We start from the raw sequence: 26,790 nt of genomic DNA on the forward strand, positions 1-26,790 counted from the left end.
ATCGCTCTGACCTTGTTTCACTAAAACTCAGATATATCATGAAATATAATACCTTTACCTATTTTTCTTATTCCATAAGAAAATAGACATAATAAGCTTTAATTTCATATATTATTCATCTTCAAACTATGTTTATACAATTTTAGTGATTTTTCAAAGTTACATCATTGCTGTTACTTGAATCTGTTTTAGGTTACTTTCACATTTTCATAATTTTCATGTGATAATCACCATTCAATCATACATATTAATAAACATGCATATCATCGGCCATTTTATTAGCTAATCACTAGCTAGTATTTACACATCATTCATTGTTCATATTATACCAAAAGTGGCTAAGTTTCTATACATGCCATACACAAAACAAAACGCCTAATTATACCGAGTTATTTCTTTGATAGTGTGATCGGCCTCCGACATTTCCTTCGATCCCCGAGTGACTAGATAAGTACTATAAGAAGAAGAAAATAAAGAGATTAAGCACTAGGCTTAGTAAGCTTACAAGCAAATAAATCACAACATTCAACATAATGGATAATTATGCATAATATCATCTAACATCATAAATTTCTTTACTTCTCAATTTCTATCTTCTTCTTTATTCCCTTACCTTCTTTCTTACGACCTTTCCTTTTCATAAGTATAATCTACTTTTCCTTTGCTATTAATTCACTGCAATTTAACTCAGTATCCTGACCCGTTGAACCACTCGGAATACTAAGGATACTAGGGTCGCTCTGTCTATCAATATCTCGCCAATGCCATGTCTTTGACATGGACTTACATGAATTATTCTGCTCCAATGCCATATATAATATGGACTTACATGGCTCAATCCTGTCTCCAAAGCCATATTTCTAATATGGACTTACATGGCTCATTTCATTACGTCTCATCAACCCTAATATCCTAACATTCCTAGGGTTCAACCGGCTTTCTAACACTTTTCCTCTGTCACTTCACCTTAAATTCGACTTTAAATATTTTCATAACATAATATATAAATGCTGAAATTGACAATAATAATGTAAAATAAAAGAATATTGCATTTATTTACTGTAAACTTACCTCGATACAAAATGTGACTAAACTTTACAATTTAGTCCTTTACTTTTCTTTTCCCGATCTACTCTCAATTTCGCTCTTCTTGATCTATAATAGCAAATTTAGCTTATTTAATATCAACATTTATCAAAACAACCCTTTACTCAAACTTTGGAAAAATTACATTTTGCCCTAAATTTTACATATTTGCACTTTTGCCCCAAGGCTCGTAAATTAAACTTCATCCTATTTTTTATGTTTTATGACATGCTGATCATTTTTCCTTCTATGGCAACATCAAATTCACACACTAACATGTACTTATGACTATTAGGTATTTTTACCGATTAAGCCTTTTACTCGTTTTCACTTAAAACCAAGTAGCACAAGTTGTCTAACATAATTTAAAACCTCATATTCCATCATAAAACATCAAAATACACAAATTTCACCTATGGGTATTTTTCCAAATTTGATTCCTAACTTAAATTATTGCTAGCATAAGCTTTATCGAGCTAGGGACTTCAAAACGTAAAGATCATTAAAAGCGGGCTTGGAATCACTTACTATGAAGCTTGAAAGTTGAAGAAACCCCAGCTATGGAGAGAGGTAAGGTTCTGCTGGTAACTTGAAGAAGATGATACAATTTTATCATCTTTTTACCTTTTATTAATGTTAATAACCAAATGACCAAAATGCCCTCCTTACTAAACTTTCAAAAATTCCTTCCATGTCCTAATTTTGTCCATGAACTTAAAATTGGTCAAATTACCATTTAAGATCTCCTAATTAATATTCCAAAATAATTTCATACTAAAACTTCTAGAATGCAAGTTTTGCAAATTATTCGATTTAGTCCCTAACCTCAATTTAAGCACTTTATGCATAGAATTTTATCACGAAATTTTCACACAATCATGTAATCATACCATGAACCTCAAAATAATAATAAAATATTTTTATTTTATTTTTTTACCTAATTTGTGGTTTCGCAACCATTGTTCCGTTTAGGCCCTATTTCGGAATGTTACACCACCAGCTTCTGCCGAACCTTCAAATAGGATATTTTGAGCTCATTAATTCATCAGCTATTGAGAAATATTTAAGGAAATTTCCATGGCCTATTCTAGCATGTTCTAGCCGATTCTAAATGTTTAATGAGCTGCCAAGAGTGACCATTCAACTAACTTTTCATTTAGCTTATAAATAGTTGTTTATTGTTATTTGAAAAGAAGGTTGTTGAACTTTGATTATTGTTTCTTTGTTAATGAAACTATTTGGTGAGATTCCTTTCTCCCTAATTTTGTTGAAGACTTGTTGGCTTATCTAGGAAGCCTAGTGGCGTCAACCTATTTTTCTTCTATCCTGAACTTATCACTATTCATAGTGTGGCATTCGAAACTATACCAAGGTTCCTACTTTGCTAAGTAGTGGGTCGAGGTTTACCTTCTATCATTCGAACACCTTAAAAGCCTATAAGCAATTGGGTCAATACTCTCTAGTATTGGTTCGTGCTTGCTTTTGAGTTCCTTTCTTTCCATACTTACATTTCATCTTATCCAAACCAAACTATCACCTTTTCTTCATTCTTTTTCCTTTAAACTGAACCTTTAATATTCATATTTTAAACCCTATCTTTGAACCCCTTGAATAGCTTTCATATTACTTACTTAAAAGCATCCTTTTGAACAAACCGAACGATACTTCTTCGTAGACGATTAGGCATCTTACATACGACTCGACTCATCCCAAGACGGATCATATCATCTGGTATCAGAGCTTGCAAAATGAGAAGTACCGCATTCGCACCATTATCGGGAATAGGTTCGTAAAGTGAAAAAAATCAAAAAATAGAAAAAAATTGACTTTTTTTCTTATTGTATTCATCTTAAAGTAGTAAAAAAAAAGAAGGGAAATTTGAAGTTGAAAAAAAAAGAATATATATTTGAAAGTGTAAGTTTTGAAATCTTCAGAAAAAAAAGTGCTCAAAGAGGTTTGTGTTCATCTACTTGTGTTTTCGATCATTAGGTCCCAATTCTATCATCTTCATATACCCCAACGCCACACTCAAAACCATTTTAATTTTTTTCAGCCTACCATAAACCCCCTCATCTTTATTCTTTGTTAAACAACTTGCAACCGACCCCTAAGCCTAGATAAGGCCTTGGAAAGTCCGAATACGAAGTTATGATAGAAAATTTTGAGAGGTGAAAGGCACGATAGTGGGAGCACAATCGAGTGGAGGTAAAAGCCAAAATTACGAGTGCAAATACGAATGAGAGCATAATCAAACTTTTTCTTTCCGAGTGAAATCGTGAGGTTTTTGTTGTGAGGAATTTATTTATGTTCTTATTTAACAATCTTTTCTTTCAGTAATAAATTATGTCTTGTGAAGAATTTACCGAATCGGAGTTCCAATATTTGGTGGAAGAAATACGAAGAATGGTGAATACTAAGTTTGACAAACTACACGAAAGACTAGATCGTGCGGAGAAAAGAGACCAAAGTGAACGAGTGTCATCAAGTTGGAAAGTGGAACCAAGAATATCACGGAGATATACATTCGATGACTACTCGAGAGAAGATTCCTATTATGATTCTTATTCGCCAACGGCTTCGAGACAAAGGGACGTTTACTATGAGTCCTACTCATCGAAGAATTCAAGAAGAGATTTCAATCGAGACTCTTTTTTATCAAGGAATTCAAGATGAAGGGAAGCTGATTTTGATTTTGAATCCTTCCGAGAAGATGTGCGAGATGAAAGATACACCTCTTCAAGAACTCCAAAGAAAACATCCACGGATAGATCTTCACGAAGGATTGTTCGTGAACCATATGTAAATGATTTTTCCTCTTTTGATAAATGATTTTTCCTCTTTTGAACAAAATAATTATTTTCCTTAGTCTTTTGTAACCTCTTGTAAAAAGAAAACGAGAAAAAAAAAAGATGAAAAGCAAAAAGAAATCAAAAGACAAGAGAGGCAAGAAAAGATTATGAAAGAAAATGAGAGGATCTTGAATGAAATCGAGAAAAGAAACAAAGAAATGAAAGAAAAAGAGGAAGAGAGGAAACAAAATGAGATTGAAAAAGAGAATGAAAAAGAAAAAGAGTTTTTTCAAAAGAAAAGAGTGGAAAAAGAGATTGAGATAAAAGAAAAAGTGGAAGAAGTAAGTGATCTTAAAGAAAAAGATCCGAGTGGAAAAGATGTTAGTGAGCAAGCGAAGATTGTTTCCACTAACCCACTTGTTAGTTTTGCTTGTGATATCTCTTCCCATGTTTTTAAAAATCCGTGTGACCAATTCCAGCTTCAATACCTTCCCAAAGAGCAGTGATTTCGGTTGTACAAGAAAGGTAAGAACGAGAATGACAACTGCCCACTTGTGTCCGAAGGTAAGCGAGGTAAGGACTCTATGATTATCAAGTCACGATCATTTGATTTAAAAACTGGTAGGTTTTGATGACTTAATTTCTGAAAGGTATCCATATTTTGATTTGGTTAGTCGTTGTCCACCTATTGATGTTAATGACCTTGTTTCAAAAAGATCCATGAAAAGTTTGTCTTATGACATATCTTATCCTTCTGTTGGATTGGTTCAACCTACGCAAATCTCGTATGTGTGTGATAAAATTTTTCCACATAAAAATTTTGATGTGTTGGCTGTGATGGATTTGAATATTTGAATAGTCGTATGCTCACAACTCCTTTGTTTGACATACATGTTAAAAGGTTTTCACCCAAAATGCTTACTTTGTTGGATTGTGTCCATCAAAAGAAAACTTTAAATTTTTGTGCGAAGTTTCCATGTTTTGATCTGCCTATTCGATTGAGTTTTGTGAAGTATGAATGTTTGCATGTTCGTCTACCTAAACTTTCTTTGATCTACTTTTGTGATTTATTTGAGAAAACGAAATTCTTGCTGTATTTTGGGATGAGTAATCAAAATTGAGTGTTTAAGCTTGGAGCTAGCCACTTTAAGTTGATACCAAGAAAAGGTAAGTACCGTAATCTCATTGTAAATAAATTTGTTGTACCTTTTCATCCGTTACGAATTTTATCTTCATTTCTGAAAATAAATCTTTTGGTTAGTTTACAAAATCAAAATCAAGTTTTTGATTCTGGAATTTTTTTTTTAATCCCGGAATCGGTTTACGCTATCCACCTGTGAATAACATCTCATCATGTCCTTTTAAGTACATTATCCATGGTGACATTGACATCTTCCATCTTTGTAGAAATTATATTTTGAAAGGCGCAAGTTACTTCTTTGATTTTTCACCTTTTCAGGTTTATTCGAGGTTGAAATATCGATTACATTACCTTGCTAAGGAGCGAAGGTTTGTTTTGCGCAAACGAGATGAAGAAATCGGTGTTGTTGATGATGACTTTGTGGAAAGTGGCCATATTATTCATCCTGCTACTGTAAGTCCATTCAACCGAATACAATAAGGTGAGGCCAGGTGAATATGTCTTTTGTTTTGATCCATTTGGAATGTTGTGGTTGAAACGAGGAATGCATCCTTATTTGCTAAATTGCGTGATTAATCATTCCTTGTTTCCATTCTGTTCAATTGTTCATATTGATGGCATATCGAAATTGTACGATAATATGAAGCATCCATGTTATGAACGAATAATTTTTTTTCCATATGATCTTTGGACTGGATTTTATATGTGTTATTTGAATTTGAGTTTGTCGCACTTTTCATTGTCAAATTTGGTGAGTAAATTCGGAAAAGTTTGTGAGATAACCTTTGTCCCATTTGACCGAGGAAAGCCGCAGGAGAGAAAAAATTTTCTAGCAAACAAACGGCTTTACTTGAAGAGAAGTCGTCCTCAAGAGGGGGGAATGATACGAACCTGCCCCGCGAACTACTTTGGTCAAGCTTACCAAGCCGAGCATTGCACTATTGGCAAGCTGATCCTAACTCGTTTCCAGCTAGCCGAGCTCCGTCCAATTCAATTCAGCATGTTACTAGTTTAATTTTGGTTTGACACAGGTCATTAAAGCTCAACTCAGTTTGAAGCAAGCTCATTGAGCTTGATTCAAAAATATTTAATTTCATGCATTCTAATTTGCTGAAATAAATAAGTTAGTTTATTTAGTTAGCTTAAAATAATTAGCTCATTTTAATTTTTCAAATCAGTACATACTTAAATAAAGTTTTAATGTGTCTTAGTTTAGGACATGAATTTAATATGTCAAGTTTAGGACAAATTAATTAGCTGCTGCTATTTATTTGTCTAAGCCGAATTTAATGGTTGTCCTAGCATTAAACGTGATTCATAAATATGTCCTAAGCTTAGACAAATTAAATAAGTTATTTATTCTTAACCGAATTTAATTCATGTTGCTACTTTGTCCAGCCGAATATATGGTGCATGTTAATTGCTGTCCAAATTAAAGAGATGTTAGAGCAAGCATGGGACGAATTTAATGAGTTGTTCAACATGCAAGGGGTGTCCATTAAAGAGGCTTCTAGTTGACCAATTTAATATGTCCTAACTCATTTAAGTGCTGCTTTATTTTGTTGTAAATACATGCATGGATCGACCTAGGGAAGAGCTGAATCAACATCATTTTTTAGCTGACTTTTTCGTGCATAGCAACAGCCATGAAGAATTAATTTCCAGTTTCAGCCTTTAATTCCCTCTAAGTGACGCCTTGGGCATTACAATGGACACCTTTTTCTTCACCTAATAATCAGCTGAATGAGGCTGACGTTTGAAGTGCTCCAAGCTATTTTAATACCTCCTATGACCGTTCAGCTCAACGAAGCACCACCAGCTGGCTGCTTACATTTTGTCGAACCTTTTAATATGATATTTTGAGCTCATTAATTCATCAGTTGTTGAGGAAGCTTCAAGGAAAGTTCCATGGCCTATTCTAGTATGTTCTAGCCGATTTTAAATATCTAATGAGCTGCCAAGAGTGACCATTTGGCTAGCTTTTCATTTAGCTTATAAATAGTTGTTTGTTGTTAATTGAAAAGAAGGTTGTTGAACTTTGATTATTGTTTCTTTGTTAATGAAAATATTTGGTGAGATTCTTTTCTTCCTAATTTCGTTGAAGACTTGTTGGCTTATCTAGGAAACCTAGTGGCGTCAGCATATTTTTCTTCTATCTCGAACTTATCACTATTCATAGTGTGGCATTCGAAACTATACCAAGGTTCCTACTTTGCTAAGTAGTGGGTCGAAGTTTACCTTCTTTCATCTGAACACCTTAAAAGCTTATAAGCAATTGGGTCGATACTTTCTAGTATTGGTTCGTGCTTGCTTTTGAGTTCCTTTCTTTCCATACTTACATTTCATCTTATCCAAACCAAACTATCACCTTTCTTCATTCTTCTTCCTTTAAACCGAACCTTTAATATTCATATTTTAAACCTTATCTTTGAACCCCTTGAATAGCTTTCGCATTACTTACTTAAAAACATCCTTTTGAACAAACCGAACGATAGTTCTTCGTAGACGATCGGGCATCTCACATACGACTCGACTCACCCCGAGGCGGATCGTGTCAATATCTCATAACTAACATGCTTATTCACTAGTCGAGGCTAATGCTCTAAGTTTAGCCTCTTTGATGGAGTTTACTATTATTTGTTACTTTTTAAATTTTCAACTGAATGTTCCATCTCCCAGTGTAAACATATAATAGTCTAGACAATAAATCACTAGCTAAGGTATTCAAATTAACATAATTGTATCCTTAACAAGATATTTTTTTTATAAAATATACCGTAAGTTAGAGTTCTTTTTAAATATCTCATTACTAGATTAATTGGGTTTTAGTACTCTAAGTTTGGTCTACTTGTAAATCTAACTAGCAGCCCTACAACATATAAGTTATGAAAAATCATTTTTTGAAGAATATTATGAATGGGATTAAAGCACTTTATTTAAAAGGCAACCAACAAATTTGCATCTAAACTATACATTTTCCCCTATCTTGATACTTAAATTTTATTTTGGGTCACAAGTTATACTTAAACTACGTTCTTTTTCCAAGTCGCTACCTCCGTTCATCCAACCATTAGTCAAACTGATGAGTTGATTTAAAAAGAAAAAAAAAAGGCTTAACCTACAAATTGATATATAAACTATGGCCTTTTTACCGTTTATTGGCACCTAAACATTTTTAGTCACAATTAGTACTAATCTATTTTTTCCATAAGTTGGTATCTTTATTAGTTCAACCATTAGTCAAATCGCTAAGTCAATTTAAAAAAAAAATTAAAAATTGTCATGTGACAAAAATGACAAAAAAAGTATTATTTTCTCCAAATATATATATTCTTTTTTTTCTTTAATTTTTCTTTCTTCCTTTCATCTTGGACTTCCTCTACAAGTGTGAGCGTTTGGGGCTTCATGGGTTTTATCAAAGTTTTTAGAATCAAGTCGATGGTCAAATCGGTTAGGCCACCGACTCTTGGTTTGATAAATTAAATTATTAAAATATTCATGAAAATAAAAAAATAAAGAAAATCTATTCAACCGATTTTTTGGCTAGCCTCAACTAGTTTATATAGGTTCACAGGTCAATTGATTTAACCCCTATCTCTAAACCAATACCTTGGCTGATTTTTTATTCAACCAGACTGATCTGGTTTTGGAAGCCTTGATTTTGACCAATGAAAAAACTTTTTCAATCTTGTCAAGTCGAGCAAGCAAATGGTGAAGTTTGAAAAGAAAAATAATTTTCACCATCTCGACTTCAGGAAGGCAAATTTCAAACATTGCTGGCATTGTTAAACATTATGAAGGAAGAAGAAAGAAAAAAAGAGGAAAAAAATAATGAAAATATAATGTAAAAGAAAAATAAAAGAATAAAAAAATTAACTTTTTAACCGTTTATATAATATGGCAATCTATTATTGGTTGAAGTTTTTTTACCGGATATACCATTTTGGTATAAAATGGATAACGGAAGAATAATTTAGGTACCATTTGTGACCTCAAAAAAATTTGATACTAACTTAGAGAAAATGGTATAATTTAGGTTTCAATTTGTGAGTTAAGCCCTTTTAAAAAAATAGATTTAATGGTTAGATTCACGAAGATACTAACATCAAAAAAAATTCAAATACTACTTACGACCAAGAAAAATTTAAATATTAAAATATACAAATTATGTAGTAATTTATGGTTAAACCTATTTAAAATTTGAGATGATAACTTTTAGGGTAAACTATAAAAACAATCATTTTTGTTTGTCTCAAATTACATTTTAGTCATTTATGTTTGAAATGTTACATTTTAGTCACTTACATTATCGTTTTGTTACGAAGTGTCACTCTACCGTTAAGCTCCGTTACCTCCCTAATGGTGGTCCTACGTGGCAGTTTAAATGGGTTTTAAATGCCAACTTAGATGTCTTATGTGACAGTCCGAATTAAATTTATTCAATTAAAAATCTATTTTTATCCCAACAACTGGACATCGAAGTTGGCATTTAAAACCTATTTGGACTGCCACGTAGGACTAGCTTTAGGGAGGTAACGGAGTTTAATAGTAGAATGACCACTTCGTAACAAAATGATAACGTAAGTAACTAAAACGTAACATTTTAAATATAAATGAATAAAATATAATTAAAAATAAATAAAAATACTATTTTTTTAGTTTACCCGAACTTTTAAAGATGATGTTCAGAGTTAGAAATTTTACCAGCTCACCACTTACTAGATAGGTTGCGAGCAAATTTCTGTTTGGTGTAATGAAAATTTAGTCTTACGAAACTAATAATAACTTGAGAAAAGATGATATGATCATCACTATATATCATTTTGATTTAAATTATGTGACATAATAATATTTATTACTTAACCCACATCAATTGTGCCTTTTATATATATATATATATATATATATATATATATATTAATTTATAAAAATTATCTAGTACAATTATATTATAAATTAAAGAGTTCATATATCATATTATCAAAATTGGCTCTAATATGCAGAACAAAATTGGGGTTGAACTTTTAGGTTAGTGCAAATTTCAAAGACATTTAAGGGTCCAACTGTTTGTTTAAGAACTCTATTTGATCACCTCAATAGGTTTGGTTTATCCAAATCAGACCTCCGATTATGCTTTTTCAAATTTACCCATTTTAGGTTGGTCTATTTTATTGCAAAAATACTATTTAATAATAAAATAATTTAAATTTAATTATAAAATATTAATATAAAATATTTAATATATATATTTTGTAATTGGGGATAAAAAACGGATTGCTTGAGATTGAATCTAAACTCTTATAACATAATACTCTAGCTATTAAATTAAGAAGTTATTAGCAAAATAATTTATTTTCTATTGTATTGAATTAAAGTTAAAATATTATTATCCAACCATAAGTAATTAAAAATTCAATTGAATAATAATTAAAATTATTTTATTAATAAAATTTGAACATCAAATATCATACTTTTTAGGCATAATTATAAAGTTAGCTCTTAATGTTTATTCATTTTGTTATTTTTACTCTTATTCTTTTGTTTTTGGGTCATTTTGGCTCCCGACCTTTAAAGTTTAGTCAATATGCTTATTTTTTTACAAAAAATTGACTACACTGTTAAAATTTTAACAACATTGATGTGGCCACTAGAGTGGTAGTCCACATATAATTACTAAAAATTCAAAAAAATAATAATAATATTTAAAAAATCAAAAAGTTCATAAAATCTTTTAGAAAATTCATCTATGTTAGCAGAGAAGGGTACGTAAAAAGCTACATGAGCTATCATGTCAATGCCATTAAAATTTTAACAGGTCAACCAGCTTTTCCATAAAAAATATTTTGTCTAAATTTTAAAAGTTGATGGCCAAAATGACAAAAAAAAAGAAAAGAAAAAAGAGATAAGGGCCAAAATGAATAAACATTAAGGGCTAAATTTATCTTTATGTTTTTTTAAAGTTTTATTTTATATTTTAGGGCAAATGCTCAAATTAACTGTAGAGGCCCAATTCTACCCGGGGCCCGTATAAACGTAAACTAAACTAAACCAATTTTTTTAGTCCAAGTCCCTTTATTACATCAGCCCAAATCTGCCAAATTTCAATGGCCCAACAAAGTCCAAACCCATTTACAATAACCCAATTCTAAACCCAACTACCCAGCCCAAAAATTCAAAGCCCAAATGGCCCAAAATATTTTAGAAATAGAAACTAGGGTTTCCCTTGCGCCCAGCTGGCCTCCCAACCCTCATACAGCCTCCAGCGCTTCCATACGGCCTTCACGCACCACCCCACGCCAAGCGCCACATACCACAGCGCCAACTAGCCTCCATACTTGCGAAGAAACAGACAAACACAGCAGCAAGAGCAAAAACCAACCAAAAAACTTTGTATTTTTTTTTCTCTTTTGTTGTGGCTATAAAAAGCCAAGAAATATCAATGTATCGCTCTCTCTTTTTTATGCACACAAAAGCACAATAGAAGGCAATAAAATAAAATAAAAACTGAGAAAGGTGATTTCAAATTTTGTTCTTCTTTTCCGATCATACTTTTTTTTGTGTGTGTATTTCCATATATTCTTTTGTGTATACAGATAGAAGGGGAAAGCGAAGGGCTTACCTTTGCGAACGCGCCATCGAAGTCCCTACTTCCTCCATCGAGATCGGAGTTATATTAGGGATTTTGGGGCTGAAATTGGCAGCATATCCTCATCGGCCGAATGGCCTCTGTTGTGAAATGGCCAAATGACCTGATTTTTTAGGTTTTCTTTTCTTTAAATACTACATAAAACGATGTCGTTTAAGGACTGATTTAGTAGCCTTAAAACGACGTCGCATGGCATGACCCGATGGTCTATTTTCGACCCGATCCGGTGCCCTCAAGATCCGTGTGTTTGCTGCGATAAAGGGAAATTTGTGCGTTTGGTCCCTTCTTTTCGCACTAGTGTCTGATTAAGCTTGCTCCAGATTTCTTTATTTTTTTAAATTATTCCCCAAAATTTGTGCATTGTTTTAATTTAGCCCACATCTAAACGTTGCGTTTAGGAACTTGGGATAATTGCGCTTTTAATCCCCTGTTGTTTATGCGCATTATTTTTTAATCCTTAATTCTGTTTATTTGCTTTATTTATTTGTAAATTGTCCTTTGATTTTATTTTTATTTCGATTGAGTATTCTTCTATTTCAGCTTAAGTTTTTTGTTCTTTGTAATTCATTTATTTTAAAATCTACTTGTTATTCATCTTTTAATATATTATCTTGGATCGTGTTATTAATTTTATATGATCCTAATTTGTTATTTTATACTTTCATTTATATATATATATAAATTTTTACAATTTATTTATGTAAAACTTTCTTCTATATAGTTCTACGTTTAAAAAATTAATCCAGTACTCTTATACATACATATACATAACTTATATTAAACTACTTTATTATTCTAAGTACACATTAACAATTTCATATTATTCTATATTTTCTTTTAAATCTTTACGTATATATATATATATATATTAAAATTTATTTATGTATAACTTGTTTATTTATGTAAATTTTATATCAAACACTTTCACAAATTAGCATATTTGTATATACATTATTTATATTAGGTTTTCAGCTTTAAATATACCATTAGCTAAATCAATTTATTTTATTCAAATTATTCTATATATTATTATTTTAAATTGCTTTTTACATAATATATATTTTAATAATCATTTATATTTTATTAATTTTATATACCCATAAGTTATTCTGAATCCTAGCATGTCCTTTGTATATTTTTTATGGTTTTAAATTGTTTTGTAATGTATTGGTTCCTAGTTTTCATATCGCTTCGCATATTATATGCCATTTTTAGTTTTATGTTATTTCACGTATTATTGTTGCATACTATTTTATTCGTTTTTTAATTATTATATCAATTATTATTCATCCATATTTGAAATTTTGGTTGCATTTTTCTTAGATTAGTTATATTTAATTGTTTGTTTTGTTAGTTGGTTAAATAAGATATATTATCTTCATTCATCTATCACTGTATTTTATGCATACATATTATCCCATGCTTTTACTTTTCTTTTGGTTTACGAAATGTTGTTTTATAAGGTCCAATTCTTTAAAATTAATTATTCTATTCTATTTCAAGACAAATGAATACGTTTTAAGTTAGTTTTATAATTATTCATTTAAAAATCCTTTAAAACGAAGGCAATGTTCGATGTTTGGGAATTCGAGAAATCGTGCCCTATCGTGCTGGGTTGCAATTTTCCGTTTGTTCAAAATAATCGAATATTCCTTTAGAATTTCACTCATGTTTTAAAATTTCTTTAAAACGAAGGGAATGTTTGATGTTTGGGAATTCGGAAAATCGTGCTCTATCGTGCTGGGTTGCAATCTCCCGTTTATTCAAATAATCGAATATTTCTTTAGAATTTCACTCTTGTCTATCTAAATTTTAAAACAAGGCAAAGTTCAATTTCTAGAAATTCGAGGAATCGTGCCCTACTATGCTGGGTTTCGGTTTTTTTTCGTTGGACTAAATAATTGGGCATCCTTTTGTAATTTTCAACATATAAGCCTTTGGAAGCCGAAATTTATCGTGTTTTCAAGGGTATAAAGGATCGTGTCCTATCATGTTGAATGTGATATTGTATTCCTCTGAAACAAGAGAATTTTGACGATCAACTTGAGCTATTCAAATGTTTTTAAAAGGAATCACATTTCAAAAACATTTTTTTGAATCTCAGACATGAGGACAGTATTTAACCAATCTGGTACCAATTTTGGGCGTAGTGAGGGTGCTAATCCTTCCTCAAACGTAACTGACTCTCGAACCCGTTTTCTCATATCTATGTAGGCCAAAATTGATTTTAATTGGAATAAAATGCTTTATTAGGTGATCTAATCACACCTAAACAAAAAGATTAGTGGCGACTCCACGTTTTGTTTTAAAAAGTCGATCGTCCGTTTTTTTTAATTTAAAAATGGTTTCGACATTAACCTTGCTTGCGTAAAGGTCAATCTTTCGAAATGATTAAATAAGGGTCTAACATTTATAAAAGTACTTAAATAATGCTTTTTCACGCACTTTTCAACTTGTAAAAAATTTAAGTAAATATTGATGTATTTAGAATAAAACATGTAACACTTGAATTAGATATTCTTTGAAAAGAAAAGAAAGCAGTTAAAATATAATTTAAAATCTAATATATGACATTTGAGAAGTCCTTTTGAGCATTTTTGAAATGATTTAACTCTGATTTAAATATTTTCGAAAAGATAAGCCCCTATTTAGCTATTTTGAAAATTTACGGGAGCAATCACTAAAAGCTTAAGCGCATATATTTTAACCAAAATTTTGTATAGAACTTTTTTATAAATTTTTATAAATATAATTTTTATAGTATTTTAAATATAATTATAGTTCGTGGATAATCCAAAAATAGGTAGTGACAAAAATAGAAAACAAGAAAATAACTGTAGCCTATTGCTGTATCTTTCTCTCGCTATCACAGAGACAACGAGAAACAGAAAAAAAAAAAATTTAAGCGAGAGGTGAGATTTTGTTCAATGCGATTGCTTCCTTTAATAATGGCGGTGTATGTCCATTGTTTCTCGGCCTTTCCGTTTTAAAGATAGAAAAAAAGGAGAACGGTGTTTCTTGTTTTGTTTGTTCTATTCGGGGAGGAAGAAAATGATACAGCGGCGGAGGCGGAGGATGGTGGCGGTTGATAAGCCACGGAAGATACTAGTGTGCACCGTATGCGTCATAGCATTGGTGGGACTGCTTACGGGATACGTGCGCGTCTTCCCTTCTCCCCGAGCATCTGATTCATCTGATCCTCATAAGCTCCCTACGGTCACCCAACTCTCTCTCTCTCTCTCTCTCTATATATATATATATCATATATTTGATTTACGGTTTTTTTCTTTGTTCTTCAATTGCCTGCTTGATTTGTTTCTGTAATTTTTGTTTTGTGGAAGTTTCGCCTTATTTGTTTTGAGTTAAGGTATAAATTGTGGAAATTTATTATTATTATTTTTTAAATTTTTGTAGCAACATGAATTTAATTACCAGAAGTTAAGTGCAGAGAAAAAGTGGACGGAGGAGGTGGCTCCGCCTCATTTATCAAAACAGCAATCTTCGCCGCATCTTCCCAAGGCTCCTGTTTCATTGCACAAGGTTTTTGTGTTTATCTTAATTGATTCATTTATCTGTTTGGTTGCTGAGAAAATGAAACATTAGGAGAGAGAGAAAAAAAGAAAGAAATGTTATTATTGGATTATATTCCTTCACATTGTGCCTTGCTTGTTTTCTATAAGCCGTTTTAGGAGAAAGTTGATTGGTGGTTGTAAAATTCTACTGTTGTTTACTATCTATTTTGCTTGCTAGCTTCTTGCTGTTGTTGTCGTGAGAATTGCGGCTCAAATCAAGTATACACCTTTACCTACATTACTTAGACTAGAGTGTAAGTTTTGGATATGGTATATCATACATGCCCAACACGGGTATGATCAGATTTTTTTCCAAACTTTTATATGTATATGGAGAATTATTGGAGGTCATATCTCCATATCCATGTGTCAGACTTGAGTGTTAGATATGAGTACTTCAACAAAAATGAAGAGTCGGAGCAGCATAGACCTCTATTGATGCGAAGCCGTCATGCGTCTTTCATGTTTTTCACTCCTTTAGATTTGACAGTTCGATGGTGCCAGTGGAAATCTGGATTCCGAGAAGTTGTGGAAGCTCCCAGAATATCGTGATTTTTTGCCCTGCATACAGCCTAGTTCTAATTATACAAGTACAAAAGTTGTTAACCTTGAAATTACTCTTTCAAAGTATCGACAAAATACTTGTAAATTGATTCTTCAATTTGTCATTTTTTTGTTCAGCTCCTGATAAGACAAGAGGTTATCTTCTAGTTCGTACAAATGGCGATCTCAGCCAAACGAGAACTGGGGTATATCTCTTCTTTTCTTTTCATGGTTGAAATTCTAGTTTGATAATATTGGTTCCAGCCATATCGGTTATTTTTGGGTGCCAATGCTTGGGAACATGAAACTTGTTATCATACTAGTATGCTTTTTCACTACCTCTTCTTGGGATCTTGATCTTACTTGATTTCCTCATTCTATGATGGGATTTTGAAGATTATAGTATTGTCAAAATTAAAATTCCTGAATCTGATGTATTCCTTCATCAGATATGTTCCCTGATAGAGATGAATACATTGAAAAACCTATTCTAAACAGATACAGACATGGTTCTAAACACAATATTGATTACAATTTTTACGGCTATGGGTTGATACTAAAAGATTAAAATGTTACATGTATTGGCAAGCAAGCCATTGTAATATGTTCTCCAATTCGAGTGTCACTTTTTCTTGATCATTTAGCTGACTGGGTTCTCATTCTTGAATTGCAGATATGTGACATGGTAGCTGTAGCCCGCATAATAAATGCTACACTTGTAGTTCCAGAACTTGATAAACGATCATTTTGGAGAGATACTAGGTAGCCTCTCCTAAATTCTATCCTTTGCAAGAAGTAGTACGACTTTACGACTTTCTATCTCTGGCTGAGTTTCCTTGTGATTAATATTATTTTTGCTTTTTTTGTTGACTGCAGCAATTTCTCTGATGTTTTTGATGAGGACCATTTTATTAATGCTCTGGCAAACGATGTTAAAGTTGTAAAAAAACTTCCTAAGGAATTATCTTCTGGTACCAAAATCGTTAAGCATTTTAAAAGCATGTCTAGTTTCAAGTACTATCGGGATGTGATAGGCAGCCTGTGGGAAGAATATCGGGTTTGTTTGTTGACATCTTTATTGTAATTAATAGATTAAATAACTGGTTTATTTTATTTACCTGATGGAAGACCTCTCTCACGTGTATTTCCTGTTTTTTACCAGGTTATTCGAGCTGCTAAATCTGATTCTCGCCTAACAAATAACAATCTGCCTTCAGATATACAAAAGCTTCGTTGCCGTGCTTGCTATGAAGCACTTCGTTTTGCACCCCAAATTGAAGCAATGGGAAAAGTGATCAGTTTGATCTTGATATCAATTCATTTCTTAGCATCTTCAGCATGTTTTTCTCTATTCATCGTACTCATTAAGTTCCCGATATTGCAGTTGTTGGTGGAGCGGATGAGGTCTTATGGTCATTTCATCGCATTGCATTTACGATACGAGAAAGACATGCTTGCATATAGTGGATGCACGCATGGTTTATCTAATGCTGAAGCTAAAGAGCTGGAGACAATTAGGTATAAACGTCACCTTGCTTTATACTGTCCAGTGGAAGTTGAAAAAAAATCAAAAGATAACATAGGAGAAAATTGTTTTTAATGCACATCATATGATCATAGAGAAAAGAGGAAGCGTCACCGAGTTGTGTACGAGATTAACTATTTGTTATACCACTTTTCATTTTGAATGTGCAGAGATGAAACTGCCAATTGGAAAGTCAAAGAGATTGATGCCACGGAACAGAGATATAGAGGACAATGCCCCTTAACCCCAAAAGAGGTTGGAATTTTTCTCAATGCTCTCGGATTCCCGTCAGAGACCCCTATATACATTGCTGCAGGAGAGATATATGGGGGGGTTACTCATATGGCTGATCTACGATCTCGCTATCCCTTGTTAATGAGCAAGGTAGAATATGATACTCATTTGGGTAACATTTAAACATTTCCAGGATTGACGTAACAAAGATTTGAACATTTGGAACTTAATATAGAACTTGGTGAAATTTTTATGACAATGTTGAATTTAATGGAATAAGGACGAGCATGGAGTTAGAATGTAATCTCTTATATCGTGTGATGATTTTGAAGGAAAATTTGGCTTCTGCTGCGGAGCTTGAACCATTCACCAACCATTCATCTCAAATGGCTGCTCTTGACTACATTGTATCTGTTGAAAGTGATGTCTTCATTCCATCCTACTCTGGAAACATGGCGGGAGCAGTTGAAGGACATCGCCGTTTTCTGGGACATAGGAAAACTATTTCTCCTGACAGGTGAGCTGATTCATTTTCTAAGCCTCCTACCATTTTGAGTTATCTGTATTCCTATTCTAATATTTTGTTTCGTACTGAGGTTGTCACTGAAATTTCTCCTTTAGGAGAGGGCTCGTTCATCTATTTGGACAAATCGAGAAGGGTTTATTGAAGGAAGGCAGCAAGCTTTCGAACCGGATCATCGAAATACACAAAAATTTGTATGTCATTCTTGTCTTAGTTAATTATATGCTGAAGATAATGGCTTGTGCATAGAAAGGGATTCCATTATCATGTAATAATCAAGCACTATATTACTCTTTAACTCTTCATTTTTCTTGAACTTCTCGTCCAAAGCCTCGCCAAATACGTAGAAGAACTTTCAAAAATTGAACATGCCAAACATGTGCTTGTATCAGGCACTCACATCAGCTCATCTAAACTTATGAATTGTTTCATGGATTTTACAGGCAAGGATCACCTCGGAGGAGAGGAGGCTCTGTTCCAGGAACAAAGAGCATGGAGAGTACTCATTCCGAAGAAGCGTTTTACACGAATCCGTTACCCGATTGCTTGTGCCAGAAGGCATCGCAGACTGTAAATACATCTATCAGAGAATCAAATAGAAAGTTAGATAGGTCGATGCAAAAAGAGCAATTGCTTTTATTGAAGGTCCTCTAAATTGTTTAATGGTACACGAATGGGGATTGCGGAGTATGTATATCTCGAGTTTTAGGAAATTGATTCCATTTCAACAGATAAGACGCCTGATTGTGTCGTACCGGATAAGTATAACATAGGATAAAACTGAAGCTGGGAAATTCATATTGCCTTAGGCTATGATTTGTACCCATGCTCGTTTATCTATTGATTTTTTTATTTGGCATTTGTATAGCGATATCTTTTCTATTTCATTCTTTCAATTTCTTCCATTTTTGCATTATTTATAAGCACGATCATCATTTTGTAAACGATGAAGATAATAATAAAACTGATTGTTGGCCATAAAATACATTTATTAATATGATTATTTATTATAACATAAAAAGCTATATATATATATATATATATATATATTGTAAAGATTCCTCATTTTCTTAATTTCTTTAATGCAGTTTTCTTAAATTTGCTGGAAGAACTTGTATATTCATGTTAGACACATCTGAACAAGAACAAGAACAAAAACATAGGGCATAGCTCTCAAAAAGAAATTAAATTTATTGGTGTCGGACAGATATCAATATCCAACACTTGAACCTATGTAACATAGGCTATATATAACTTCATTTTATCAAATCATGATCCCGTCAAAACGGGTACATGCCAAAATTTCTTATTTCCTGAAAATGCCGTTTCTCATTTGACAACTTCACTGGATTTCCCGAAAAGTACCGTCTTACAGAGGACCTGGAAAAGTACCGTTCTCCCTTTGCTCGTTCCATCGATCTATCTGCAGGACAAAAGAGTAACCAATCATTCACAAAAGGAACAAGATTAAATGACAGCATTGGTTCACAAATTACACAAACAAATTAATCGAATTTGATTCATGTTTTTAAGACCCATACAACACTAACCAAAACATTCGAATAATTTAGACCAAGTCTGGATGAATGGATTAATCAAGCATTACATTTCAACTCACTCAATCCCTATTAGATATTTTTGTTTGACCGCTCTTCAATATCAGATCATCTATAACTAATATGGGATAAATCTAAAAATTACACATCAACTTTGGTTTAATGTGCACATTTATAAATGAAAATTTAATTTGATCCAATTCTCACAAATTATTAATACAATTATTGATATAGCATCTTTTTATGTTTATATATTGCATATACAAATAATTATATTTATCAATATAAAAATAAATTAATCTATATATTTATTTAAATGTGTATGATTGAATCAAAATTAAAGTTTCATGTATAAATTTAAACCACAATCAAAGTTTCATGTATATAATTGCACCAAATCAAAGTTTATGTATCGAATTGCACAATGACTCAAAATCCATGTACAATTTTGATATTTGTCCCCAACTAATATTCACATTCTAGAGTTAATTTAGCAACTGATATCTCAAAATGACGTGGGGCTATATGGAATTCCTTGATTTATGCATGTAGAGCAACAAAAAGAACTAATCCGATCATATTTAAAAGTTAAAACCATTATGCAACCGGTTATGATGAAGATAAAATGTACTACAGTTCTTGGAAGAAAATACGCACCCATTCTCCCGGACATAGGGCACGATAGTACTTGGCAAATTTATCACACTCTGAAGCATCTTCTCCTTTTGCAGCTACACAACTACGTAAGACGAAAAGATTTTTTTTTTTAAATGTCAAGAGCCATTGCTGGAAGAAACAAACCATATTATGTTCATAAGATACAATATAATTCATAAACAAAGTTTAACTCACCGATGGTACTCAATATATCGAGTGAAGCAATGCCTTGTTTGGTTTGTAGTTGGGAAGCGAAAATCTGCAGGAGCAGTCTCAAGCTGAATGCCGAGCATGCACCATAGTATGTAAGTGAAGCAATCTAACAGGCAACATTGATTAAGCTCTTAATGAACGGTTGAGAACGCTACCTTTATCTCCGGTGTTTCTTCAGCATCACCTGAGCTCTCTTCGGTACGTTCATTACTTTCTTCGGCAGCAACTTGAGCATCTTCAACACTGTTCTCAGCAACAGGATTGGCTTCGGTGTTTTCTTCAGCAACAGCAGGAGGAACCTCAGTACTTTCCACAAGAGGAGCAGGAGTCTCGACTTCCTCGGTCACCACTTCCTTGGAAGAAGTATTAGCTGAATTTTCGACCTCTTCTGCATCAGCTGCTTTTGTAGCCACATCTGACTTCTCCGCTTTTTCCTTCAGTGAATATTGCTGCATGTCCAAAGATTCAAAAAAAAAACATACTCTGGTCAAATAACCTCTTTTGCTCTGATTTTTATTTTTCTTGAAGTACCCGAATCTGACACTCATGTTCACCACATCGAAATGGGGATATGACCTCCAGGATTCTCCAAATACATAGAAAAAACTTAAAAAAGAAAAAAAAAACTCACCATACCGTTTCAAGCACAAATACATATCAAATACTAACACCCAAAATCCAGTAACATAGCAAATAACTATGAATTACAAAGCTTAGTATCAGCCCAAATACACAAAGCATTTTACAAGCGCGAGAAGTAGGGATTTCATTGATGTTATCAGCTCCAAAATTTAGCAACCAAGTTTGCATCTTAGCTAATTTTAAGCAAGAATGGGATATCCAAGAAGAAGTAAAAACAAGCTTGAAAGAAGATAAAGAAAACCCAATTTATCATTCTAGAGTATAGATGAACATTATTGTTCACACAAAATAATCATGAGTAGATTTGCTTTTAGTTCAAGAAGTGCAATGTAGATGCAATACTAATATCTGAGTTGGCATTTTGACTACAGTGCCAGTGAAACGTTGCCTTCCCTTACTCAAAACCTTCTGATTTAAGCCGCAAACTTCAACTCAAAAATTTCATCTGATCATGCCTTAGTATTAGTTTCTTTTATTAAGCACCAGAAGTCCACAACTAGTGATAAACACAATGAACGTTTGCTTGAAATGTTACATTTCTTTGACATTCAGTTACAAATGAACCCTTTGACAAGAAAAAATATCATGCACATAAAACTCAAATCGGCAGAATCACAAGGGAGATCATAGAGCAACTTCAACGGACCAATACAGAAAGAAAAAAGAGTTGCAATGAATTTCGAAACAAAAATGTTCATATGATATTGAAAAAAATAGGACTTCATTGTAGTCGATAACAAGCATCGGCAATCAAAATGTAATCACAACAGCAATCTCGAAACTTCAAATAGCCGACATGATCTAGTCACTAAATAATTCTAATTTCAGAAATGATATCTATTATTACTTGATCCGATCCGCTCATTTCGATCTGCTGATTTCAATCCCATCTAAACTAACTTCTAAAAAACCAAAATTAAATATCCAAAACAGTTCAAAAATTGAAAGAAAAATAAAATGAACAAAAAAGGCCAAAGCAACGGAGATCGTATTCCTACAAGGACTGAAACAACCTACGATTATTGCATCGGAAGAAATGAATTTGGAAATTGAAGCAGCGAGAGTAAAATTGCACCTCAAAGATCATTCCGATCCAATTTAAAGTAACTTCTAAAAAACCGAAATTGAACATCTAAAACAGTTTAAAAAACAAAAAATAAATAAAAGAAGAAGAAGAAGAAATAGCAAAGGCCAAAAGAGTAATAATTGCACCTCAGATAGGGAAGGCGGAGTTTCTGTTTGAGCTTCCGCCATTGCTGGAAGAGGAGGCGATCAGCTGATGGTGACCGGCGACTGGCGAGTTATAGAAGGCGGCTAATCAAGGATAAAACGGCTTGAGACAGAAATATGTTGGTTAGGGTTTAGGTCAGAATTTTTGAGGAGTCGTAAGCGAAAAGATATTGACTTCACGCAACTTGCGCCACGTGTTACATTCTTTGCAGAGCTGCCGGTATACAATTTTAGAAGCTGCGCGGCACTCGCTAGGCCTGCCTTTTCCTTGGCTTTTTGGACTGACTGGGAGGTCGCCTGCTCGACAACTTTGGGGGTGCCGAGTAGGCTACTAGTTATGGGCCTTTTATCTTTGGCCCATTCTTTTTGTAAGCAGTTTTGTTTGTTATGCATATGGTATAATTGGTAAAAATAATATTTGTTCAGAGTTAATAATAAATTAATTTTAGCTACTTACATAATTTATTTTTGAAAAGAGAAGAAATATTTTTATTTTTTAAAGATGACTTATTTTTACTAGATTCTTTTACTTATCTTTCTAATTTTTAGTTTAAATTTTTATTAATTACTTTTTATTTTATGTTTAATTATTATAATATATATGTAATAAATAAATTTTGTCATCATATTATTATACCAATAATCAAATGAGGCGTGACAATATTCTTACTCAAACGGTGGTTGTATAGCTAGAAAAGTTAATATTGTTTTATGTATTAAGCACTTTTAACCATATTACATCAAAGAAGTTAAGTATTTAAATTTTTTGGGGTACATTATAAATTAGAGAAAGAATTAGCTTGCCAAAGTATTTTCTGAATTTTAAGATACCAACATAGAGTAAGTTTCAACCCATTGCTTCTCTAAGTTTGATACTTACAAATATAAGTTTTTGTACCGAAGAAGAAACAATGAACAGGCATCGGCCTGCAACAATGGAGTGATGCTCTCCGGAGGAAGATCAAGTTGGCAAAAGTTCTCATCAAGACCCTGCACTAAGTTTGCCAAATGGTCGGCACACCAGTTTCCCTCTCTAAGAGTATGACGCACTTCGATTACTCAGCCTTCGATAATAACAGCCAAGCAATCACGAACAAGGGTACTCAAAGGATGAATATTATCAAACGGGTGGTTCAGAAAACAAACAGCTAGCATAACATCTAATTCCATAATCAGTTTCGGAACGCCCAACCGTCTTGCCAAATGAAGTCCTTTCCTCACGCCACAAAGCTCCGCTTGGAGACTATCCGTGTAGCCGATTTTCAGCATGAAACCCCATACGTAATATCACGAATCAAATCAAACCACCTGCAAAGGCTAACTTAGTGCTCACTCCTACTCTTTACAGCACCGTCGATATTTAAGATAAAACAACCATTTGGAGGACGCCGCCAATGAACCCATGTTGGTCCACGATGGATTTTAGCCACAAATAAGTGATTCCCTGTGCAAATATCCTGCGCAAACTTCCTTGCATAAGCGAGAATTTACACTGGGGAAGGATCCTCTCCTTTGAACACTGAGCTATTTCGACCCTTCCACAGACCCCATAAAACCATGGTAAATAGAATACCCCAAGGGACTAAATAAACTGAAGAAAAGTTCCTTGTAAATTTATACTCCAACCAGTGGTTAAACGACATAAAAAAAAGTCTGATTGAAAGCATACGATAAGACCCTTATTTCCGACCTGACTTAGTGGGTCATACGACAACTGCGCAAAATATGCTTGATAGACTCCAAGAATAGCGGCAACTTGCACAAACTTCATCATTCGTTAAATTTTTTTCTCTCTCTTTTATCTAATTAATATTTAAATGATTCAAAATCATCACCCACATTGTTAGCATGATTCTCATCATGGGCCTAAACCCGTCTTAGATTTGGGTCTGGGTCCTAAAGAATTCACAGACTAGCAGGCTTGACCCAAGAGCTAGATTCGCAGGGTGAGTTTGCAAGATGGCGAGCCAAACTTGACCCCTGTAGTGTGAGGTCCCATACTACGAGATTGCATGGGCTTGGAACCATGTAACATGTGGTTAGTTTAGGGTTAAATACATGTTTATGTGTATGAAGCTTACTTAATATGTTTTATCAATTAACAATATCACATTATATAAATAGGCGAATTACGTCATCTAAAGGACACAACAAAAATTACTCAACACACATAAAAAAAATTTTAATTCTTTCTAAACATTGTAAATGGCATATCCAATCAAACTTCTGAGATGGCTGAGAATCAAAATCTGCCTTTGCGGGTATTACATAAACCGATCCATGGAATATTTCTCATTACTTCCGAAACCCCAATGGCACAAATCTTGGATTTCAAGACATCCGACATAAGGACAAGGGATAGCCTTAATCGCGCATTTAGTATAATCCAATAAGATATTGGAGATCGACTCACAGGAGACAAAAAAATCTGAAATTTTGGAATCCTTAATAGTTGTTAAATTACAAATTAAAATTTCCATCACCTTGTAATTTTATATTTCAAAATAATATCAAGATGTTAAAATATAGAAGTAACCTCGAGGTTAAATATAAATATATTTAAGAATCTATATTATTTTTACATTTAGAACATATATCCTCTACTTGTACTCTTAAAAATTTAGTTTTATTTTTCAAATTTAAAATTACAAATTCAATTGTTAATACAATTAAAACTCTTTTATTAAATTTAAGTTTATTACAATATTATTTTTGATTACATGATTATCAAATGTGTTTTTTCTTAAATATTATATTGATAAATTTTTAAAAAAATAATAGTTTAATAATTGAACCTATATTTTTATTAAAATTATTTTAAATATATAATTAAATTTTAAATATATAAAGAATATAAAGATTTGAAGTATAAATTATGGTTAAATGGTTAAATTTGATGCTCGAAATATCGGACCAACGAAAAGTTAGATCGAGGAAATGATCAGACAAGCTGTACAGATTTAAGTGTGTGACGTTAAATTTGCTCAGGTAACTTAACACAAAACAATTAATTTTCAATTACAGAAATTAAGCAAAAAATAAATAACACATAAAAACAGAGACAATAATTGCCTAAAATATTTGATAGCAAAGAGATAACAAAAGTTTAATTTTGATTTAAAAACCCTAAATTGGTAAATTGTAATAGAAAAGAAAGCGCAGCAGAGTCTCACTTCTTGTCGCTACTGCTTTGGCTGCTTCTCCTCTTCCTCCTGCTTCGCTGCTTCTTTAATCTCATCAGCTCCATCATCCTAATTAATAATTAATATATTATCACAATTTAATTCAAATGTTGAAAAAAAAGAAGCAAGAAATAAAAGGGGGAAAGAGTTAATTTAAAATTAAAATGTGAAATTAAATTTACCTGCAAGTCGGAGGTCCAGAGAGTGAGATTGTCACGGAGGAGTTGCATGATAAGGGTGCTGTCTTTGTATGATTCCTCGCCTAGAGTATCCAATTCTGCTATTGCTTCATCAAATGCCTACTCAATGAACAAGCCGACACGTCAATCGACTGTATTTATGAACAAATTACTTTTTATTAAAGAAAAAATAATTGACCTACCTGTTTGGCGAGGTTGCAAGCACGATCGGGAGAATTGAGAATCTCGTAGTAGAAAACAGAAAAATTGAGTGCCAATCCGAGTCGAATAGGGTGAGTTGGCGGTAACTCGGCGGTGGCAATGTCCTGAGAATCGGAAAAATAAAATTAACGGGGAAAAAAAAACAGGTCTCGAAGAAAATGAGGGGAAATTTACTTGAGCAGATTTGTAGGCAGAAAGAGTACTCTCAGCAGCTTCCTTGCGTTCGGCTCCAGCCTTGAACTCAGCCAAATACCTATGATAATCTCCCTTCATCTTAAGATAGAAGACCTTGGACTCTGCAGCGGAAGCCGCAGGGATAAGCCTTTTGTCAAGGAGCTTCAAGATCCCGTCACTGATCGAGGAGAGCTCGGACTCAATCTTTGCGCGATAATCACGGATTTTCGCGACGTGTTCCTCATTACCGCGGCTCTCCTCTTTCTGCTCGATGGAAGAGATGATCCGCCACGAAGCACGGCGGGCACCGATGACGTTCTTGTAAGCGACGGAGAGGAGGTTCCGTTCCCCGACGCTGAGTTCCTCGTTTTCGGCGCAAGCCGATACTTTCTCCATAAACTCGACCATCTCGTCGTAGCGTTCGGCTTGCTCGGCCAGCTTTGCCATGTAGACGTGTTCCTCGCGAGTCGAAGGAGTCTTCGTCGTCGCCATTTTCGAATTTTTGAACAGTGTAGAGAGAAAAGGAAGGGGAAGAAAAGTAGTTTTTCTTTTTCTTTCTTTTTTTTGAAAATTTTGGATCTGAGTTTTGGGGGGGAATTTCTTGAGAGGGTGGGAGAAAGTGGGGGGCGATAATTGCGTTTGAGGAAGGGAGGAGAGAAAAAAGTGGGATCAAATA

The 26,790-nt window shown here is 33.2% G+C and overlaps 3 protein-coding genes and 1 long non-coding RNA gene across 4 annotated transcripts; 1 reads left to right on the forward strand and 3 right to left on the reverse strand.

The window, feature by feature from the left end:
* Positions 1–11,068: 11,068 nt before the first annotated feature.
* On the reverse strand, positions 11,069–11,767 carry LOC128292681 (uncharacterized). The gene is made up of 2 exons (XR_008282629.1): positions 11,636–11,767; positions 11,069–11,432 (listed from the first exon to the last, which is right to left on the reverse strand). It is a non-coding gene; the product is annotated as an uncharacterized LOC128292681 (long non-coding RNA).
* A 2,696-nt stretch (positions 11,768–14,463) lies between these two features.
* LOC108483130 (O-fucosyltransferase 7-like) lies at positions 14,464–19,042 on the forward strand. The gene is made up of 12 exons (XM_017786354.2): positions 14,464–14,878; positions 15,077–15,202; positions 15,725–15,824; positions 15,916–15,983; positions 16,451–16,539; positions 16,654–16,834; positions 16,940–17,068; positions 17,162–17,295; positions 17,473–17,686; positions 17,869–18,053; positions 18,158–18,253; positions 18,503–19,042. The coding sequence occupies exons 1-12, from the start codon at positions 14,621–14,623 to the stop codon at positions 18,711–18,713; spliced, it is 1,791 nt and encodes a 596-aa protein (XP_017641843.1). The 5' UTR covers positions 14,464–14,620; the 3' UTR covers positions 18,714–19,042.
* Positions 19,043–19,124: 82 nt separating this feature from the next.
* Positions 19,125–22,547, reverse strand: LOC108453336 (cytochrome c oxidase subunit 6b-1-like). The gene is made up of 5 exons (XM_017751419.2): positions 22,340–22,547; positions 20,641–20,934; positions 20,468–20,550; positions 20,273–20,354; positions 19,125–19,482 (listed from the first exon to the last, which is right to left on the reverse strand). Exons 1-5 carry the CDS (start codon positions 22,379–22,381, stop codon positions 19,429–19,431), a joined length of 555 nt encoding a protein of 184 aa, XP_017606908.1. The 5' UTR covers positions 22,382–22,547; the 3' UTR covers positions 19,125–19,428.
* A 2,803-nt stretch (positions 22,548–25,350) lies between these two features.
* Positions 25,351–26,790, reverse strand: LOC108469630 (14-3-3-like protein). Its single transcript, XM_017770578.2, has 4 exons — positions 26,115–26,790; positions 25,922–26,044; positions 25,722–25,838; positions 25,351–25,608 (listed from the first exon to the last, which is right to left on the reverse strand). Exons 1-4 carry the CDS (start codon positions 26,604–26,606, stop codon positions 25,540–25,542), a joined length of 801 nt encoding a protein of 266 aa, XP_017626067.1. The 5' UTR covers positions 26,607–26,790; the 3' UTR covers positions 25,351–25,539.

Source organism: Gossypium arboreum, chromosome 5 (genome assembly GCF_025698485.1).
Source record: "Gossypium arboreum isolate Shixiya-1 chromosome 5, ASM2569848v2, whole genome shotgun sequence".
In the NCBI taxonomy this organism is placed as follows: Eukaryota; Viridiplantae; Streptophyta; class Magnoliopsida; order Malvales; family Malvaceae; genus Gossypium; species Gossypium arboreum.

Bases quoted from the DNA above. Each gene is read 5' to 3' on its own strand.
- LOC108453336 (XM_017751419.2), bottom strand. From the start codon at position 22,381: ATGGCGGAAGCTCAAACAGAAACTCCGCCTTCCCTATCTGAG. The intron at 20,551-20,640 runs GTAGCGTTCTCA...CTCGGCATTCAG, and splicing joins AAGAAACACCGGAGATAAAG to CTTGAGACTGCTCCTGCAGA. The intron at 19,483-20,272 runs GTGCGTATTTTC...TTTGTCCTGCAG, and splicing joins CCCTATGTCCGGGAGAATGG to ATAGATCGATGGAACGAGCA.
- LOC108469630 (XM_017770578.2), bottom strand. From the start codon at position 26,606: ATGGCGACGACGAAGACTCCTTCGACTCGCGAGGAACACGTCTACATG. The intron at 26,045-26,114 runs GTAAATTTCCCC...TCCGATTCTCAG, and splicing joins CTGCCTACAAATCTGCTCAA to GACATTGCCACCGCCGAGTT. The intron at 25,839-25,921 runs GTAGGTCAATTA...TTCATTGAGTAG, and splicing joins CTTGCAACCTCGCCAAACAG to GCATTTGATGAAGCAATAGC.
- LOC108483130 (XM_017786354.2), top strand. From the start codon at position 14,621: ATGTCCATTGTTTCTCGGCCTTTCCGTTTTAAAGATAGAAAAAAAGGA. The intron at 16,540-16,653 runs GTAGCCTCTCCT...TGTTGACTGCAG, and splicing joins TCATTTTGGAGAGATACTAG to CAATTTCTCTGATGTTTTTG. The intron at 18,054-18,157 runs GTGAGCTGATTC...TTTCTCCTTTAG, and splicing joins AAAACTATTTCTCCTGACAG to GAGAGGGCTCGTTCATCTAT.